Source organism: Heterodontus francisci, chromosome 7 (genome assembly GCF_036365525.1).
Source record: "Heterodontus francisci isolate sHetFra1 chromosome 7, sHetFra1.hap1, whole genome shotgun sequence".
NCBI classification, from domain to species: domain Eukaryota; kingdom Metazoa; phylum Chordata; class Chondrichthyes; order Heterodontiformes; family Heterodontidae; genus Heterodontus; species Heterodontus francisci.
Window position 1 is genome coordinate 60,256,801 of NC_090377.1, and position 20,753 is coordinate 60,277,553.

The following is a 20,753-nucleotide window of genomic DNA, read 5'->3' on the forward strand; positions in this document are numbered from 1 at the left end:
AGAAGGGGGGTGTGTGATGAGAGAGAGAGAGAGAAGGGGGGGTGTGAGAGAGAGAGAGAGAGGGGGTTTGTGAGAGAGAGAGAGAGAGAGGAGAGAAGGGGGTGTGAGAAGAGAGAGAGAAGGGGAGGTGTGAGAGAGAGTGAGAGAAGGGGGGTTGTGAGAGAGAGAGAGAGAAGGGGGGTGTGAGAGGTGTGGAGGGGGTTGTTTTGTTTTGTGTTTTTTTGTTGTGAGAGAGAGAGAGAGAAGGGGGGTGTGAGAGAGAACGAAGAGGGGTGTGAGAGGGGGGGAGAGCGTGGGGGACAGAGAGAGAGATGAGAGCGAGGTGGGGGGACACAGAGAAAGAGACGAGAGCGGAGCGTGGGGGGACAGAGAAAGAGAGGAGAGCGAGCGTCGGGGGGACAGAGAACGAGAGAGACGCGAGCGTGGCGGGACAGAGAGAGTGTTTGGTTGAGCGGTTGGGGGTGGGGGTGGGAAGAGAGAGAGAGAGAGAGTGTTTGTGGGTGGACAGAGAGTGTATGTGGGGTGGACAGAGTGTGTGTGTGTGGACAGAGAGAGTGTGTGTGTGTGTGTGTGTGTGGACAGAGAGAGTGAATGTTTGTGCGGGGACAGAGAGAGTGAATGTTTGTGCGGGGACAGAGAGAGTGAATGTTTGTGCGGGGACAGACAGAGAGAGCAAGGGGGGTGTGAGGGAGCAGAGAAAGAGAGCAAGAGGGGGTCAGAGAGAGAGAGCAATGGTGGGGGGTGTCAAAGAACAGGAAGGGACGCCACCGAGCTGGGGTGAGAAAGCCACTGCGAGAAGGGAGGTGGGGGAACATCACCGACTGTGTCCTTTGCCCCTCTCACACACATACATACATCGGTTAAGTGAAAAAATAAAAGGGAATTTTGCTTTCGAGCTCCATTTCAATAGAAACACTTCGGCTGAATACTTGCTCATTCATGAAGAAAAAAGAGAAGATATGGAAAGGAGGCCTTTGTTTTGGTTTGGCATCCCAAATGTGTGTAGACGGCTGTCACTGGGATCTCCCTAGAACAGTTCTTTCCAGGCGATGTTGAAGGTTTGGGTAGGCTTTCCAAGAAATGCGGTTACAGAGGCTTCAGATAAGCCTTACAGCAGAAATGCAGTAACAGAGGTTTCAGTTCCCACACATTCAATATGCAGGGTTTCTTGAAGTGCAGGAGGAAAGAAGAGACTGACACACTGGATATGCAGGATTTTTTCCAAGAAAGGAAATGAGATGAGCTGGCTTTTCTTGGCAGCCAAAAACCAACTGTTTTTTTTTTACAATTCAAAGTGAAACCAAAAATATTCCAGAAGGCAAACCTCCTGACCTCTATAAATCTTGACCTGTCACTTCTCTGTAAACGTCTTCTCCAAATCAAACCAACAAGCTCTTTCTGGTATTTTATCTGAGAACAGGTGCCTTCCAGTAAGAGTTTGTTTACAAGCCAAGTCCAGGAAGCCTTCTGGTGATCTCTTTCAAAAAATAAACCATGATACGGTTCGAAGTTCGGAAACCGCTGTTCCAGCTCCCAGCACCTGCCAGGACAGCTTCATGGTTTTCCGTCCGGTTCCAATTTTTTTTAAAAGCCTGTTGGAAAATCACATATCTGTCCGAAATTTGGAAACTACTGTTCCCACTCTCAGCAATGGGGGTGGTGGTGGCGGGCTGGTGGCTAGGGAGAGAGAGAGAGGCAGAGAGAGTTCAGCATCTCCTCAAGCTTCCAGATTAATCCATGTCCATATTTCAACAATAAGTCCTTAAAAACATATTTTACAAAAAATAGAAGCACTCTCGTAACATGATGAATAGTAAGATAAATTTTTTATGATTTTATCTTTCCAAAATTGTCTCACCGGCCCCCCATGTAAGACGAAAATTGTAATGTGGCCCTCCATGCAAAAAGGTTGGACACCCCTCCTCAAAAGCCTTTAACCTTGTGTTCTCAAAATAGCCAAGCTGCTAGGTTATTTTAAACTAAAATTAAAGCAAAATACCGCAGATGCTGGAAATCTGAAATATAAACAAGAAATGTTGGAAATACTCAGCAGGTCTGGCAGCATCTGTGGAGAGAAGCATATTTTAAAATCAAGTTTAAAGGCTTGTGTTATGTAAACTCATTTTAAAATGACAAAAGTTACCTAGGGAATGTCTTGATTTTCTACACTCTGGCCCACATTACTTTCACTTGAGACACAAGCTCAGTGACATGTTGAAAGCTGCTGGACTATTACTTTTATATAAATGTCGCAATTCCGCCCGCCGCTAGCCATTTGGAATCACATTGTTCCAGAATTTGTATTGAGGGGAAAACAGACAAGAAAATCCAAGGAAATCTCCGGAAGTCAGCACTGTAAATTCCTCATGAATACAAAAGTACGGTGTAATGGGGCTGAGTGATATTGGCAAAAACAGGATGCTTATACATTAGTTAGTAACTACAATGTATTGGATCACTTTAATAAACTTGAATCTGATGAACTGTCTACGATTCCTTAACAAAATCCATGCTGCATTTGCAGTTTTAAAAACTGCATGAAGACATAGTAAAAATGTATTATGTTTCAATGACCACGTTCGAAACAGTCATTATCTTATGTTTTGTTTGCTGCAAATTGGATTGAAGGACAGGTTTTGCAAGTATGTCAACGATCAGTAACTGCAATATTCATCATGTACTATCCAGTTTGAGGGCAGATTACCTGCGTGGCCAATGTCATTTGAAAGCTGTCTGTATCATATAGTTACATTATATTAAAAGTGCACCTTTGCTAACAGGTAAGAGATTTGGCTTGGACATAAATTGGTTAGTCTGCACACGCTGGGCTGAACGGCCTTCTGTGCTGTAACAGTTCTGTGATTCTGTGTCTGCACCTGCTGTCCGAATGAGCAATTCACTCAGTGCCACACCCCCGCCTTCTCCCCATAACCCTGCACATTCTTCCTTTTCATATAACAGTCTGATTCCCTTTTGAATGCTTCAATTGAACCTGCCTCCACCACTTTCTCAGGCAGCGCATTCCAGACCTTAACCACTCTCCACATGAAAATGTTTTTCCTCATATCACTTTTGCTTCTTTTAACAATTATTTTAAATCTGTGCTCTCTCATTCTCGATCATTTCATGAGTGGGAACAGTGTCTTCCTATCTACTCTGTCCAGATCCCTTATGATTTTGAATACCTCTATCAAATCTCCTCTCAGCCTTCACTTCTCCAAGGAAAACAGTCCCGACTTCTTCAATCTATCTTCATAACTGAAGTTGCTCATCCCTCGAACCATTTTCGTGAATCTTTTCTACACCCTCTCTTACGCCTTCACATCCTTCCTAAAGTGCGGCACCCTGAACAGGATGCAATACTCCAGCTGTGGCCAAAATAGTGTCTTAAACAAGTTCTACATAACCACCTTGCTCTTGTACTCTATTCCCCTATTAATAAAGCCCAGGATACTGTATGCTTTATTAACCGCTCTCTCAACCTGTCCTGCCACCTTCAATGACTTATGCATATATACACCCAGGTCTATCTGCTCCTGCGCCCCATTTAGAATTGTACCCTTTATCTATTATATCTCCATATTCTTCCTACCAAAATGAATCACTTCACATTTCTCTGCATTGAACTTGATCTGCCACCTGTCCGTCCAGTTCATGAACAACTTGTATGTTCTTTTGCAGTTCTACAGTATCTTGCTCTCAGTTCACAATACTTCTAAGTTTCGTATCATCTGCAAACTTTGAAATTGTGCCCTCTACACCTAGGTCTAGGTCATTAATATATATTGGGAAAAGTAAGGGTCCCAACACTGACCTTTGGGGAACTCCACTGCAAACCTTCCTCCAGTCCGAAAAGCATCCATTAACCACTACTCTTTGTTTTCTGTCACTCAGCCAATTCCGTATCCATGTTGCTATTGTCCTGTTTATTCCATGAGCTATAACTTTGCTCGCAAGTCTGTTTTGTGGCATTGTATCAAATGCCTTTTGCAAGTCCATGTACACCACATCAACAGTATTACCCTCGACAACCCTCTCTGTTGCCTCATCAAATAACTCCAGCAAGTTAATTTAAAATGATTTTCTCTTAAGGAATTCATGCTGGCTTTCTGAAATTAACCGGCATTTGTCCATATGACAATTAATTTTGTCCAGAATTAATTTTTCTAGAATTTTCCCCACCACTGAAGTTAAGCTGACTGGCCTGTAGTTGCTGGGCTTATCTTTACACCCTTTTTTGAACAAGGGTGTAATGTTTGTATTTCTCCAGTCCTCTGGAGTCTAAGGAAGACTGAAAAATTATGGTCAGTGCCTCCTCAATTTCCACTCTCACTTCCCTCAGTTTCCTTGGATGCATCTCATCCAATCCTGGAGCCTTACCCACTTTACGTACAGACGGCCGTTCTAACACCTCTTTATCAATTTTAAACCCTTCTATTGTCTGAATTACCTCCTCTTTCACCATTGCCTAGGTTGCATCATTTTTCTTGGTAAAGATCAATGCAAAGTATTCATTTAATACCTCAGCTGTGCCATCTGCCTCCATGCGTAAATCCCCTTTTTGGTCCATAATTGGCCCCACTCCTCCTTTTACCACTCTTTTACTATTTATATGTCTTTAGAAAACTTTGGGATCCCCTTTTATGTTAGCTGCCAGTCTCTGTTCATACTCTCTCTTTGCTTCTCTTATTTGCTTTTTAACTTCCCCTCTGACCCTTCTATATTCAGCCTGGTTCTCAATAGTATTCTCTATCTGGCATCTGTCATAAGCACACTCTTTCTTCTTTATCTTAATCTCTACTTCATCTTAATCTCTACTTCTTTTGTCATCCAGGCAGCTCTGGATTTCTTTGCCCTACCTTTCCCCTTCAAGGGAACATAACTCCACCGTGCCCGAACTATCTCTTCCTTGAAGGTCGCCCATTGCTCAGCTACTATTTTTCCTGCCATCTTTTGACTGCAATTTATTTGTCCCAAATCCGTTCTTAGCCCATTGAAATTTGCTTTCTCCCAGTTAATTATTCTTCGTCTGGATTGTTCCTTGTCCTTTTCCATAGTCAGCCTAAACCTTATGATACAATGATCACTATCCCCTAAATGTTCTCCTACAGACACTTGATCCACTTGGCCCGCCTCATTCCCAAGGGCCAGGTCCAACAGTGCCTCCTTTCTCGTTGGACTTGAACCATACTGCAGTAGAAAACTTTCCTGAACACACTCTAGGAACTCTTGCCCCTCACTGCCCTTTACAATATTCCTATCTCAGTCTATGTTTAGATAATTAAAGTCCCCCACTATGACTACCCTATAGTTTTTTCACCCTTTGTAATTTCCTTGCAATTTTGTTCCTCTACATCCTTTCCATTTGTAGGTGGCCTGCACCTTTTATGTTCCTTAGGTCTAGCCAAATTGATTCTGTCCTTGACCCCTCTGGCACATCCTTCTTCTCCAGCACTGCAATGCACTCCAAAATCAATATCGCCACCCCTCCTTTTTTTCCTTTCCTATCTTTCCTGAACACCTTGTATCCAGGAATATTTAACAACCTGCCCTGCCCTTCTTTGAGCCAAGTCTCTGTTATAGCTGCAACATCATATTTCCACATGTCAATCTGTGCCTGACTCACCAATCTTATTAACAACACTCCGCGCATTCACATATATGCACATTAACCCTGATTTAGACTTTATTACTTTCTCCCTTTCTCTGACCCCACCTAATAACTTACTATTCTCTACTCTTGTTCTATCTATCTCTGCCAGTATTCTGTGCACTTTGGTATGTCTCTATGACATTTCCTCCTGGTTCCCACACCCCTGCCAAGTTGGTTGAAACCCTCCCTAATAACACTAACAAATTGCCCTGCAAGGAAATTTGTCCCAGCTCTCTTCAGGTGCAACCCGTCCAGCCTGTACACCTTCTCCAGAACTGGTCCCGGTGTCCCTGGAATCTAAATCCCTCTCTCCTGCACCATCTTTACAGCCACGTATTCGTCTGCATTATCCTCCTATTGCTATACTTGCTTAGACGTGGTAATGGGAATAATCTGGAGATTACTACTTTTGAGGTCCTGCTTGCTAATTTCTTTCCTAGCTCACTAAACTTTTTCCACAGGACTCAGGACCACATCCTGCTTGCTACCTATGTCATTGGTACCTATGTGAACAGACTGCTGGCTGTTCACCCTTCCCCCTCAGGGTGCTCTGCAGTCGTTCAGTGACATCCTTGACCTTGGCACCAGGGAGGCAACGTACCATCCTGGAATCACGTCTGCGGCCACAGAAACACCTGTCTGTTTCCCTGACTATTGAATCTCCTACCACTATCGCTCTTCCAGTTTTCTTTGTACCCTCTTGTACAGCTGAGCCACCCGTGGTGGCATGGCCTTGGCTCTGGGTTCACTCCCCAGATGAACCATCACTTTCCTCAATATTCAGATTGAATGAATACCTGTTGGAGAGTGAGATGCACTCGGGGATCTCCTGCATTTACCTGCCTCTCTCTTCTTGACTCTGGCCGTCTCCCATTCACTCTCTCCCTGCCAACTCTTAAGCTGCGGGATGACCACATCTATAAACATGCCATCTACGAAGCTCTCAACCTCATGGATGTACTGCCGTGACGCCAGCTGTTGCATAAGTTCCGAAACCCGGAGCTCAAGCTGCTGCAACTGATGGCACTTCATGCACATATGGTTATCCAAGATACAAGAAGGGCGGCGCAGTGGTTAGCACCGCAGCCTCACAGCTCCAGCGACCCGGGTTCGGTTCTGGGTACTGCCTGTACGGAGTTTGCAAGTTCTCCCTGTGACTCTGCGTGGGTTTCTGCCGGGTGCTCCGGTTTCCTCCCACAGCCAAAGACTTGCAGGTTGATAGGTAAATTGGCTACTGTAAATTGCCCCTAGTGTAGGTAGGTAGGTGGTAGGAGAATGGTGGGGATGTGGTAGGGAATATGGGATTAATGTAGGATTAGTATAAATGGGTGGTTGTTGGTCGGCACAGACTCGGTGGGCTGAAGGGCCTGTTTCAGTGCTGTATCTCTCTATGACTCTAAGAATCCTAGAATTGCCACATAGCACAGAATGTGCACTCGAGAGGTTTGAGCAACCCTGCCATTCCTTTATCTGTTAGCTAATAACCATGCCACTGCTAATAAACCCTTACCAATACTTATAAACCTTACTAATGTTAATAAACCTTCTTAATACTGATAAACCCTACTCATACTTAATACACCTTATTAGTAGAAATAAACTTTACCTTAAAAAAGACACACCTGGTTTAGATAACTAGGAAATACTCACCAGCCGATCACTGACTTTCCTGTGATGTCAAACCTCGATTTTTCTTTTCAAACACTTGTTGACAACGGCTAGTCGCACTCCTCTCTCGCTATTTCCTGCTCTCGGTGAACTCTCGCTGTCTCTCTCTCTCCTTGAAGAGATGCAGGCTGCCTTTAAGCAGTACAGGCTTAGTTTTAAATAATAGTTTAAATAAAAAATAGTTTCAAATAGTGCTAGCCTCGCACGGTTGTGGGCTGACACCACATGGACTGCAGTGGTTAAAGAGAGTGGTTCACCATCATCTTCTCGAGGGCAATTAGGCATGGGCCACAAATGCTGGCCTTGCCAGAGATGCTCACAGCCCAAGAATGAACAACAAAAAAATTATGAAGTGTTTGTAGATGTAAGCATATGTGCTTTCTGAAGCTACTGTATACTTAAGCATATGCTGAATGCTTTTTAATATATCCCAGTCTTCAGAGCATTCCCATCCATGCCAGACTTGTACGATGACTGCTGGCAAAAAAAAGCCAAGATTCTACAGTGTCTTATTGCGCATGTCATGAGGAGAAGCCATTTGGTCCATCCTTCATCCTTAGATGAGTCACATGTAATTCAGGATCACACTTGTGGACAAAATGGAGGTGTTTTGACTAAATGAGCATCTAATCTGCATTTTATCTTTTCAGTGTAGCGGAGACTACATAGTGAGCAGGGAACGTAGTAGTTTAAATTGGGGAAGTACACATGAATTTCTGTTCCACAGGAGCATTTGGGGTTCTGGACAGTGGTATGAGAATTTTGTGAATGGACAGGTATTCACATGTACTTCCCCCATTTGTGCAGTTGAATGGGAAAGTGCTGGGGGGAAAGAAGCTGAATGTTGGGCTGGTGGAAGAATGAACAAGGGTATTTAGAGGGAATGGGCCTTCTGGAAAGAGATGGGGAAGGCAAAATGTGTTCACTGGTGGGATCATGTGAAAAGAAATGTCATAAGATACTTGGCGAATAGAAAGACTCTCAGGATAGGTGAGGATAAGGATTATCTTTGTGGGAGGAGAGGCATGAACATTGAGACAGACATGGCCAGCTACCCTGTTATCCTCTGAGGAAAGTGTCAGCTGAGAATAAAGGAGGATATTTCAGAAGTATTGGTGTGAAAGTGGAATAAATCAGTGGCGATGTGACAGAGACATTGAAATAGATGTGTGGTTTATAGGAAACAGAGTGAGACACAGTGGCGCAGTGGTTAGCATCGCAGCCTCACAGCTCCAGCAACCCGGGTTCAGTTCTGGGTACTGCCTGTACGGAGTTTGCAAGTTCTCCCTGTGTCTGCGTGGGTTTCCGCCGGGTGCTCCGGTTTCCTCCCACAGCCAAAGACTTGCAGGTTGATAGGTAAATTGGCCATTGTAAACTGCCCCTAGTGTAGGTAGGTGGTAGGAGAATGGTGGGGATGTGGTAGAGAATATGGGGTTAATGTAGGGTTAGTATAAATGGGTTTTAGTTGGTCGGCACAGACTCGGTGGGCTGAAGGGCCTGTTTCAGTGCTGTATCTCTTTAAAAAAAAAAAAGCAGAAATCAGGTAATTCTAGGAATGACTGGGCTTCTGTTGCCTTTGGAAAGCCTGTTGCCAGAGATTGAGTGAAATGATAATAGAAATAGACCGTGCAAAGGTGAGTGGTGGGATGAAATCAGAAGCATAGTTAAGAAATTCTTAAGACCAGAGCAAAAGCAGGAACTGACATTTGCAACCGAGAAAGAGGTCAGTTTGGTGTCTGAGTAGGATTAAAGTTAAAAGTGTTCTGCAAATCCTGCAAAAGGATAGGTTTGGCTCTGACCCATGTGAGTTCTCATAGTGACACTTGCGATGATTTAAAAGAAAATTTGTTCATGATCAGCGAGATAGAGAAATGTGTTGATGGGGACTTGTTTGGGTGGTTGTTCAAGAAAAAAGCTGAGGGTCTGAGATCATCCTAGTAAAGAGCAAAGATGTAGAGGGACTGTATATCCTGAAAAGGAGGGAATGCAGGAGAGTCATAAATGTAGGTGGCTAGAGATTGGATAAGGGAAAAAGAATAGTCAAGAAAACAGGAAGCCAGTTTAGTAGTGGGATAGGCTGCAACAATTAGTTTATCAGGGACGCTCCTGTTGTTGTACCCTGGGAAGAAGTTAGAAACCAGATTCAGTTAGATAGAGGTACTTCTATTCAAGGACAGTATTTTTGTATTATTTATGAGAGTGTTGCTTGCTGTATAGTTTATGTAAACTCCCAATGTAACCTTTTATTCAGGTAACCTCTAATAGTCTGCAGGCAAAGGGTTACGGTTTTCTGGTCGACAATCCACTCTATTATTGACCAAACAATCTTCCTATTAAGTCAGATGGGTGTTGACAAATAACTAAGTAGGATGCAGAGCTGCACAAGTAGTCGAGTAATGGGTGTGATTTGAAATACTTTTTAGGGCACAGCATCTGTTTGTGTCATTTTAGGCTTTGACTGTTACTGGATAAATTATCATTTGACAAACCTGTAGGAATACAGGTCTGTATTTAGTATAACCGATTAATCAGTGCGATATTTCTATGGAATAAGTCGCAAATAAATTCTCACTTTTTTAGTTTCTTGACTGCTATTTCAACATGGTTTTGTCGTAACTTCTTCCAAAAAGGGATGATACCATTTTTTTTATTCGTTCATGGGATGTGGGCATCGCTGGCTAGGCCAGCATTTATTGCCCATCCATAATCGCCCTTGAGAAGGTGGTGGTGAGCTGCCTTCTTGAACTACTGCAGTCCTTGGGGTGTAGGTACACCAAAAGCGTTGTTGAGAAGGGAGTTCCAGGATTTTGACCCAGTGACAGTGAAGGAACGGCGATATAGTTCCAAGAATGGTGTATGGCTTGGAGGGGAACTTGCAGGTGATGGTGTTCCCATGCATCTGCTGCCCCTGTCCTTCTAGGTGGAAGAGGTCGTGGGTTTGGAAGGTGCTCTCGAAGGAGCCTTGGCGAGTTGCTGCAGTGCATCTTGTAGATGGTACACACTGCTGCCACTGTGCATCGGTAATGAAGGGAGTGAATGTTTAAGATTGTGGATGGGGTGCCAGTCAACAGGCTGCTTTGAGCTGGATGGTGTCGAGCTTCTCGAGTGTTGTTGGAGCTGCACCCATCCAGGCAAGTGAAGAGTATTCCATCACGCTCCTGACCTGTGCCTTGTAGATGGTGGACAGGCATTGGGGAGTCAGGAGGTGAGTTACTCGCCGCAGAATTTCCAGCTTCTGACCTGAGAGATTTAAATTTATCCTGGGATTTTTAATAATCCAAGGCATTGATTATTTGACTTCTGTTTTAACAGTATTTGAGCATTGAAGCGGCTGATCAAATGTAGTGTCAGGATAGATAAGCAGATGCCTCTATCACAAAATGTTTTATGGGTTGGGCTTTTGACTGGGATAGGATGTTTATTTTCCCAGAATGTATTCAAACTTGCCTTCTAGTAAGTGAAATATACTATGGCGAGTTATCAGAGTTTTACTCTAGACACATCCAACCTGTGCAATCCTTTTAAGCTACAATTTCTCCACCACCCCATCCCCCAACCATCCTTAAGCTTTGACTTTGGCCTCTTGGGCATCCCTCCTTCCCTTTGCACCATTATTGCCAGCTGTATCTTCAGTTGTCTAAGTCTTACGGCTTGGTATTCCTTTCTTAAACTCCTCTGCATCTCCACCTCCTTCTCCTATTTAAAAACCTTCCTTAAAACCCATCTCTTTGATCAAGATTTTAGTCACCTCTCCTAATACCACCTCCTTTGGATCAGTATCCATTTTTCCCCTGTATATCTCGTCCCTGGATTTTTTTTGTATTGTCGATGCTATCAAAGTTCAAATTGTGGTGGTGTAAACCTATTGCACAATAGACATCTAACTGATCAGGACAATATATTTTACATTTGTTTCACTGTAGCGGATTGTACTTTTACTCTTTTGTACTGGTCAGAATCAAGTAAATATTCTTGTCATGTTACAGCACTTCCATTTACTGTGAAACATGCTTGTACTAAAATTAAGCAGTGAAGTGTATCTTTTTCTATGTCATGTTCAATACTGTAGAAATATGTTTGTAAAGATGCATAGCATTGTCTGACTATAGATGTTTTATCTGAACAGCAACAAAGCCAGTACCGTAAGAAGTTGTTTGAGGCCTCTCATTCATTGCGTGCCATGACATTTGGCCAGGATCGCTACAAACGGCGCTACTGGGTACTTCCCCAGTGTGGAGGTGTGTTTGTTGAAGGCATGGAAAGTGCAGAAGGTAAAGGGATGCAAGCCTCTTTTTACTACATGTCCCAAACCTACTCAAGGTTCCTAGTATGAATCTTATTGCTGTGGTATCTGAAATCATTGTAAATTAGCATGTTATAATCAAACTAAGACGATAAATTAGAGAAACCGCTAATCTTGGTGCAGATAGGAAATAGTTAATTCAGTGATTTTTTTTTTAAATGGGGATACTGTCACTTTGATGATGGGCATGCACCTGTGGCTTTTCTGCCCACTTTCTTCCATTAATAGATACTTCTTAGTATCATCAGAGAATAGCTAGATCATTCTCAATGCACCTGTTTGGCCAGATGCCAAGAGGTATGCAATATGACATGGTAAGGGCAGCTTGTCTCTCTTTCTTTTGACTTTGCTTTCTTTCTGCCTGTTTCATTTGGCAAGTCTTCCATTTTTATTCTTTAAACAGAATTTAGAATTTAAAAACTTGCAGCATTTATTTAACAAATTTTTGAATTAGTGAGTCATGACTATACTAGGAAATTTACATTTATAGCCCTCAGTCCATTTTTAACCATTTACACAGTAATGTTCATTGAAGCATGCCAATACAGATGCTACTTTAGAAAAAAGTAAATTAGATTTTGTTGAACTGTTTAATATCTTACATAGAAAAAGTTGATTAAACTTGATTTTTTTCCTTTTTAAAATAAGAAACAAGATTTGTATAGAGCCTTATCACATCTCTGAAGCATCTCAAAGTATTTCAAATACAATTAATTATTTTCTAATGCACCATCTGTTATGTAAGAACATGCAGCAGTCATATTGCACAGAGCGAGATCCCACAAACTAAACAATGACATTAATAACTAGTTAACTATAATTGGTGTTAGTTAAGGGAGAAATATTGGCCAAGAGACCAGGAAAATGTGTGCTGCTATTAACATCCACCTGGTTCACTGGGCAGGCAAGTGGGCTATTGCTTTAGAATCTGATGGAAGGATGACACCTCCAACATTACTACATTTTAAGTGAAATCCAGGAGCAAAGCCTAAACCCGGCATCTTCCAACTCCATGGTAATATACCCTGAGCCAAGCTGCCACTTTTCAGTTTCATTAATTTTTTTTTAATATTCTAATCTCGAGTAATCTCCTTTCAAAATCATAATTGCCTTTTATTCACAGAGTTAGCACATACAAATAGCAATTGCCATTATCTTATTTCTGGGTGATAAGAGATTGGACAATCTTTTTACTTAAGGTGTCCTTGTACTTTAGTCCGGTGATCTTCCCCATTTCATTGTATATGAGGCCTTAATTGAAGGCTGTGGTTGGTAATAGTCATGACTATAGACGACTTACCCAAGGAAATATTTGCTCTTCTAAAATAAAACTTGCATTTATATAGCACTTTTCATGACCACTGAACGTCTCAAAGCACTTTACAGCCAATTAAGTTCTTTGAAGTGTAGTTACAGTTGTAACATAGAAAACGTTGTGATGTAGGAAACATTGTAAGTAGTCTTAATAAGTCACAAACAAATGTCTCATGGAAGACCTGATGCAGCAAATCCTTGGATTTGATCTTCCCTGAAGCTCATGGGCATTACTAAACCGCATTTGCACAAACCATGGCAGATGCAGCAGATACTTAAGGCACAAATGGAAAATTAAAAACTGTCCAATGTGCGTCTTTGGTCACCCAGAACAGACTGTCGAACATATAACAACTCAATGCTTGATTCAGAAATACAAAGGACACATTATAGCAGTATACTCCACTACTCCTGACTATCTGGCTTAATCACTTGAATGTAAAATTGTAGTTGTTTTTCTACATGTACATCCATAAGCAAGAAGAATAGTGTTTAATAATCGATAATCTTTGTAGCGATTAAAGACGTGAAATTGGGCTAGGTACCACCTGCTTTTTGGGCGCTGAGTGCCTTTGGGGTTCCAAAATCTGACGCATTCATGTACACTTTGGATGCGAAGTGCGCCACACACGATTTTGGTAAAGAGGTATTTAAGCACGCACTTAATGTCTACCAGAAGTATGTAGAGCAAGCAGATCGTAACATCGATCAGCGTGCAACACTGATTTGACGCTGTCAAAGTTGCCATTTTGGAACTGCCCGCTCCAGCCAATGCCCCCTCTTAACCTTGCACAGCTGAACATGCGTTCAGCAGCAGGAAAGAGCCCCCACTATTGCTATTTAAAGCGATTATTAACTACTTACAGGTTAGTTGCTGGTTTATTTCTTCTAGCTGTTGTTACAATCTGCTCATTTTTGGTGGTTCTCATACTTATATGTTGCAAATTTCAAAAGTCTACAGGGGGTGGTGTGGCAGGTGTTGAAGTACTTTCTGCTGACTTCAAGGCTTCTGCACAAACCGGTTGCTCTCACTATAATAGGCTTTTTTCTTTGAATCAAGCATAACCTGGAGAATGAGCAGAGGCCATGGAGAGCAAGACAAACTGTTGGAAAAGTCGAGGAGGAAGGGGAGTTCATACTAGACCACCCCTTACTGCCCGGGCTATACCTGAAGAGCTTATTCAAGTGTGATGCCAGTAACCTCAATTCCAATTCCCCATTCACCCACAGTCCTTACCTTCCCTTTATCACTGACCATCATGTCGTCTGCTTGGCCACAATGCAAAAATAAGAACCAACACAAAATAAATATTGCAAAGCAAATTTATAAATTAAACCATGACATATTGCATACAAAATTAAACTAATCACTCTTGTGCTTTCCTGAGTGCTTTTCTTCCATGTGCCTACATGTGTCCAAATGCTCCTATGACGTGCTGCCCACAGTGGCTGTACAATGGTTGGAGAAGGCTGCAGATTTTCAGTGGAGGAGACTGCAGGTTGTCTTGGAGAGTGACCTTGAGCAGCTCTGAGCCGAGAGGCCAACTTCAGACTGCACCATCTTCACATGGGTGGTAGCAGTCTCGGCTGGCTGGCTGACAGGCAGCAGCAAAGGCGCTGATCGAGGAGCAAGGTTGGATGTCATCGTAAGAAGAGTCAGTAGGCTCATGCTATATGGAGCCGCTGCCACTCCCCTGGGCCAGCACCTCAGCATTCTAGTAATCTGTTAGAGGATAGATTGCTGGACTGCTGTGACTGCTGTGAACACTGCATTGTAGCTAAGATGGCAGCAGTCTGTGTTTACATGCAGCAAGCTGACCTTGCATGACCGTAGTCTGAGTTCCACTGCAGCACTTGCAACTTTAGGTGGTTGCTGCAGTGGAAGCTGATGGCACCGGCCATCAGACACTGGATTATGGTTGGGTCCACAAGTGTATTGATGGAGTTGGCCACCAGTTCCATGCTGGAAAGGATGCACTCCAGGCTCTCTGCAATGCCATGGGAGATTAGATATGAGAATACCTTCAACTTCAATGGATTCAGCCCTGCCATTGACCATGGCCTCAGCAGTGGCCCAATAATGGCCAGAACCGTCTCCTCCATGGGAGTTTGAGCATGCTGGCTTGCCTATCCCACCATGGTTAGTTCCTGTTGCCTCCAATTGTGCGCCACTTTTTCTTGCAAGAGAAGAAACTGTCAGTGAGTGTTGTGCATTATGTTTGATGTGGTTGTCATGGTTGAACAGCGTGCAACAGTACTAAGTGTGTGAGGGTGAGGTGAAGTGTATGAATGTTAGATTTGAGTCCTGATAGAGATTGTTGGTAGGTGAGTGATGCGAGTGTGGTGAATTAAGCAGTGGCTGAGGCTGGTAGTGCAGTTGGTAGGATATAGCATTTGAAGATGCATTCCCTGACCTTGACTACTCACGTGAGGTTATGAAACTTCTTGTGGCACTGCATCCACGTCCTTGGGGCTAAAATCCTGGCATTGACCTCAGCAACTATTTGCTTCCACTAACTTCTCACCATGTATCTGGAAAGCTTCCTGTCCCCTGTGGATACAGGACATCTCTCCTTCTTTTCACCTCCTGGTGGAGGTAGATTCAATCAAGGCCTTCAAAAGAGAACTGGATAATTATCTGAAACGAAGAAAATTGCAGGGCTATGGGGAAAAGGCAGGGGAGTGGGACTAGATCAGTTGCCCTTGCAGAGAGCCAGCACAGATACAACATGCCAAATGGCTGCTTATGCAGTAACCATTCTATGATTTCTCTGATTCCTTCACAAAGTCCCCCAATGCAGCATTGGAAAATTTTGGTGCATGCTCTCTTCCAATCACCCATTGTTCTTTGTTGCACAGCACTATTCCAAATCATGTGAGCACCTCCAGCAGCCACAATGCACCTTCCCTTTAAGAGGTGCAGGCTAGGTTTAAATCATGCTAGCAAGTAACAGTATTGGGCCCCCTGTGATGTGTGCAGCCAATGAACAGTATACCCTATTTTCAGGGGTTATCCAATTTAGTCCCCTAAGCTTTTTCCCCCCAAACGTTTGCTAGGCTTTTACATTTCAAAAAGTTACTCATACAGTCTTTTCAGCTGACTGCGCCCTACTTTGTAGGTTAATTCTAGTTGACTCATCCTCAGCCTTTGATCTGTGTAAGGTCTTAGTTTTGATATCTGTTGATTGGCATGGATTCTTCTGATTAGAAACTAAACAAATCTCTGATCCATCACATGTCAACACTCGTAATAGTGTAGTAGAACTGAGCTTTACATTGGCAGTAACTAACTCACCTGAACTCAGTAGGTTGTCTGAGATGATAGAGAGGGGCATATCTTTAAGCATATCAGCATTCTTTAATTTATTTTGGTTACTGTAGCTGTTATGTAAGACACTCAAGATACCAGCAGGAAATGTTCACATTGTTCAGAAATGTTCAAAACATAATTAAATTTATTTGAAGTGTAACAATGGTGCGCGAGGTGAACACAATAGCCTTGTGGACAGAGCAAGATTCCACAAACAATGAAATTAATATGGAGCTCATTTTTATTTTGGTGATGAATGTTGGGCATGAGCAGGGAAAGCCCTTGCTCTAGAAATAATGTCAGTGGATCATCTGAGCAACTGCATATAAATGCAAGCAAAATACTGCGGATGCTGGAAATCAGAAATAAAAACAAGAAATGCTGGAACCACTCAGCAGGTCTGGCAGCATCTGTGGAAAGAGAAGCAGAGTCAACGTTTTGGGTCAGTGACCCTTCTTCGGAACTGACAAATATTATAAATGTCAAAGGTTATAAGCAAGTGAGGCAGGGGTGGGGCAAGAGATAACAAAGGAGAAGCTGTAGATTGGACAAGGTCACATAGCTGACCAAAAGGTCATGGAGCAAAGGCAAACAATATGTTAATGGTGTGTTGAAAGACAAAGCATTAGTACAGATAGGCTGTTAACGGACTGAAGATTGAACAGCAGCAAGTACAAACATGAAAAAAAAAACAGTGGGTAAGTAAACTGAACAAACTAAGATGAAATGAAATAAACATTTTTTAAAAATTGTAAAAAATGTAAAAAAGAAAAAATAACTAAAAATAAAAGTAAAATGGGGGGCCCGTCATGCTCTGAAATGATTGAACTCAATGTTCAGTCCGGCAGGCTGTAGTGTGCCTAATAGGTAAATGAGATGCTGTTCCTCGAGCTTGCGTTGATGTTCACTGGAACACTGCAGCAAGCCCAGGATAGAGATGTGAGCATGAGAGCAGGGGGGAAGTGTTGAAATGGCAAGCAACCGGAAGCTCAGGGTCCTGCTCGCAGACTGAGCGGAGGTGTTCCGCAAAGCGGTCATCCAGACTGCGTTTGGTCTCTCCAATGTAGAGGAGACCACATTGTGAGCAGCGAATACAGTATAGTACATTGAAAGAAGTACAAGTAAATCGCTGCTTCACCTGAAAGGAGTGTTTGGGGCCTGGGATAGTGAGGAGAGAGGAGGTAAATGGGCAGTTATTACACCTCCTGCGATTGCAGGGGAAGTTGCCATGGGACGGGGCCGAGGTGGTGGGGGTAATGGAGGAGTGGACCAGGGTGTCGCAGAGGGAACGACCCCTTCGGAATGCTGACAGGGGAAGGGAGGGGAAGATGCGTTTGGTAGTGGCATCACGCTGGAGGTGGCGGAGGATGATCCTTTGGAAATGGAGGCTGATGGGGTGGAAAGTGAGGACAAGGGGAATCCTTGGGGAAGGGGTGAGGGTAGAGGTGCGGGAAATGGGCCGGACATGGTTGAGGGCTCTGTCAACAACAGTGGGGGGGAATCCTCGGTTGAGGAAAAAGAAGGTCATATCAGAAGTACTGTCATGGAAGGTCGCATCATCAGAGCTCTTCACCCTCACCCCTTCCCCTCCCTCCCAGAACCGTGACATTGAACATCAACGCAAGCTCGAGGAACAGCATCTCATTTACCGATTAGGCACCCTACAGCCTGCTTGACTGAACATTGAGTTCAATCATTTCAGAGCATGACGGGCCCCCCATTTTACTTTTATTTTTAGTTATTTTTTTTTTAATGTTTATTTCATTTCATCTTAGTTTGTTCAGTTTGCTTACCCACTGGTTTTTTTTCATGTTTGTACTTGCTGTTCAATCTTCAGTCCGTTAACACCCTATCTGTACTAATGCTTTGTCTTTCAACACACCATTAACATATGGTTCCGAAGAAGGGTCACTGACCCGAAACGTTGACTCTGCTTCTCTTTCCACAGATGCTGCCAGACCTGCTGAGTGGTTCCAGCATTTCTTGTTTTTATAACATATTGTTTGCCTTTGCTCCATGACCTTTTGGTCAGCTATGTGGCCTTGTCCAATCTACACCACCTCCTTTGTTATCTCTTGCCCCACCCCCGCCTCACTTGCTTGTAACCTTTGACATTTCTAATATTTGCCAGTTCCGAAGAAGGGTCACTGACCCGAAATGCTGACTCTGCTTCTCTTTCCACAGATGCTGCCAGACCTGCTGAGTGGTTCCAGCATTCCTTGCATATAAATGCATAAGTTTTTGCTATGCCTCCATAATGTGTCAGCCATGGCTCATTTGATACTACTTTCGCCTTTGAGTCAGCAGATTGTGGGTTCAGAGACTTGAGCACAAAAATCTAGGCTGCCACTCCAGTGCAGTACTGAATGAGTGCTGCATTGTCAGAGGTGCCGTCTTTCGGATGAGACGTTAAACCAAGGCCCTGTCTGTCCTCTCAGATGAATGTCGAAGATCCCACAGCACTTTTCGAAGACGAGCAGGGGGTTTATCCCCAGTGTCCTGTCCAATATTTAGCACTCAATCAACATCACAAAAAGATAGGTTATCTGGTTATTATCACATTGCTGTTTGTGGGAGCTTGCTGTGTGAAAATCAGCTGCTATGTTTCCTACATTACAATAGTGACTACACTTCAAAAGTGCTTTATTGGTTGTAAAGTGCTTTGGGATCTCCTGTGGTCATGAAAGGCGCTATATAAATGCAAGTCTTTTTTTTAAGTAACAGATGCTGCACTTTGCTGCATGTACAGTTATGTGTCATACTTCAAAAAAGGGGGGAATTTTTAACTCTTTCCACCCATAGGAAATGTGGCAGTGGAAGTGTTAAAATAGAGGTGGCAAATGAATTAGGTGGAACCTCATTAGCTATGTAAATCAAGGCCCGATGACGTGCACAGGACTGACTATTTTGGATGCTCTGTTCAGTTGAACCTGGTGGAATAGCAGAACAGGTCCAGAAATGTAAGAGCTAAAATTAATTTTGTGGGGCCAGGAGGAGCTGCAATGCTGTTCATAGAGAACCATTTCCTGCTATTTGTAGAAAACAGTTCCTAACAACAGGAAATATCTTTGAGTTGATTGTAGAATTTTGCTAAGAGCAATGTGCTTCCATCTGATCTGTGAACCTGCTTGTTTTCAGACCTTGTGGCTTATCACTAGTAATAAGAAGCATCTTAAATGAATCTGAACCTGGATACTCAAAGCTCCTTTCTAGCCATCCTTTGAATTGTACTGCTGGTCCTGTTCAATGTTTTTGGTTCGGGAGGTAGTGGAGCAAGGGAGAATTACAATGCTTATCTTGGTTTCTTCTGGCTGTCTTCTCTAGTCAAATAATTAAAACAAAAAACGGTGTGCAGATTGCAAGCTGAGTGTGGAGATTCAAGTTTGGTGAGTAGCGAGTTTGGTGAAGCGGGGAGGAGGTGCTCCATTTTGTTTCCACTTTAACCCTCCAGTATTTGGTTCTTGCTTTGGTGTAGTGGAAGCAGTTGTTTGGCGAGTACCTGGTAAGCTATTCTACTTATAATTAGTTGATAAAGATGAGGTATGGCAGGGTAGCTTGGCCGAGTAGAATGTGCCTCCTGTGGTATGTGGGAACTCATGAACACACCATGTGTCTTTGACAAACACATCTGCAGGAAGTGTCACCAGCTGCAGAAGCTTGAGCTCCGGGTTTTGGAACTCGAGCGGCGGCTGGAGTCACTGTTGTGCATCCGCGAGGCGGAGAACCATGTGAATGGCGCATTTAGGGAGGTGGTCACACCGCAGGTTAGGAGTATACAGGCAGATAGGGAATGGGTGACTGCCAGGTAGTCTAAGAGAACCAGGTAGGTAGTGCAGGAGTCCCCTCATATGATCTCACTCACTAATCGGTTTTCCATTTTGGATACTGGTGAGGGTGCTGGTTCATCAGAGGAGTGCAGTCAGAGCCACGTTTGTGGCACCACAGTTGGCTCAGCTGCACAGGAGCGGGAGGGAAAGAAGAGTGGAAGAGCAGTAGTGATAGGGGATTGGTTAGTTAGGGGAATGGATAGGCGTTTCTGCGGCAGTTAACGCGACTCCAGGATGGTGTGTTGTCTCCCTGGTGCCAGGGTCAAAGATACCACTGAGCGGCTGCAGGACATTCTTCTGGGGGAAGGTTAACAGCCAGAGGTCGTGATCTACATTGGTACCAATGACATAGGTAAGAAGGGGGATGAGGTTCTGAAAGCAGATTTTAGGGAGATAGGAAGGAAATTAAAAAGTAGGAATCTCAGGATTACTCCCAGTCCCACGTGCAAGTGAGCAAAGGATAGGAGATAAAAACAAGAAATGCTGGAACCACTCAGCAGGTCTGGCAGCATCTGTGGAAAGAGAAGCAGAGTTAACGTTTCGGGTCAGTGACCCTTCTTCGGAACTAACAAATATTAGAAATGTCGAAGGTTATAAGCAAGTGAGGTGGGGGTGGGGCAAGAGATAACAAATTAGAAGGTGTAGATTGGACAAGGCCACATAGCTGATCAAAAGGTC

General features: G+C 43.5%; 1 protein-coding gene across 1 annotated transcript in view; it reads left to right on the plus strand.

Annotated features, from left to right (window-relative positions):
* Window positions 1-20,753, plus strand: part of baz2ba (bromodomain adjacent to zinc finger domain, 2Ba) — a 414,581-nt gene that overhangs the window by 314,186 nt on the left and 79,642 nt on the right. The window contains 1 exon segment of the mRNA XM_068035275.1: window positions 11,448-11,592. Coding sequence (XP_067891376.1) covers window positions 11,448-11,592 — 145 coding nt within the window.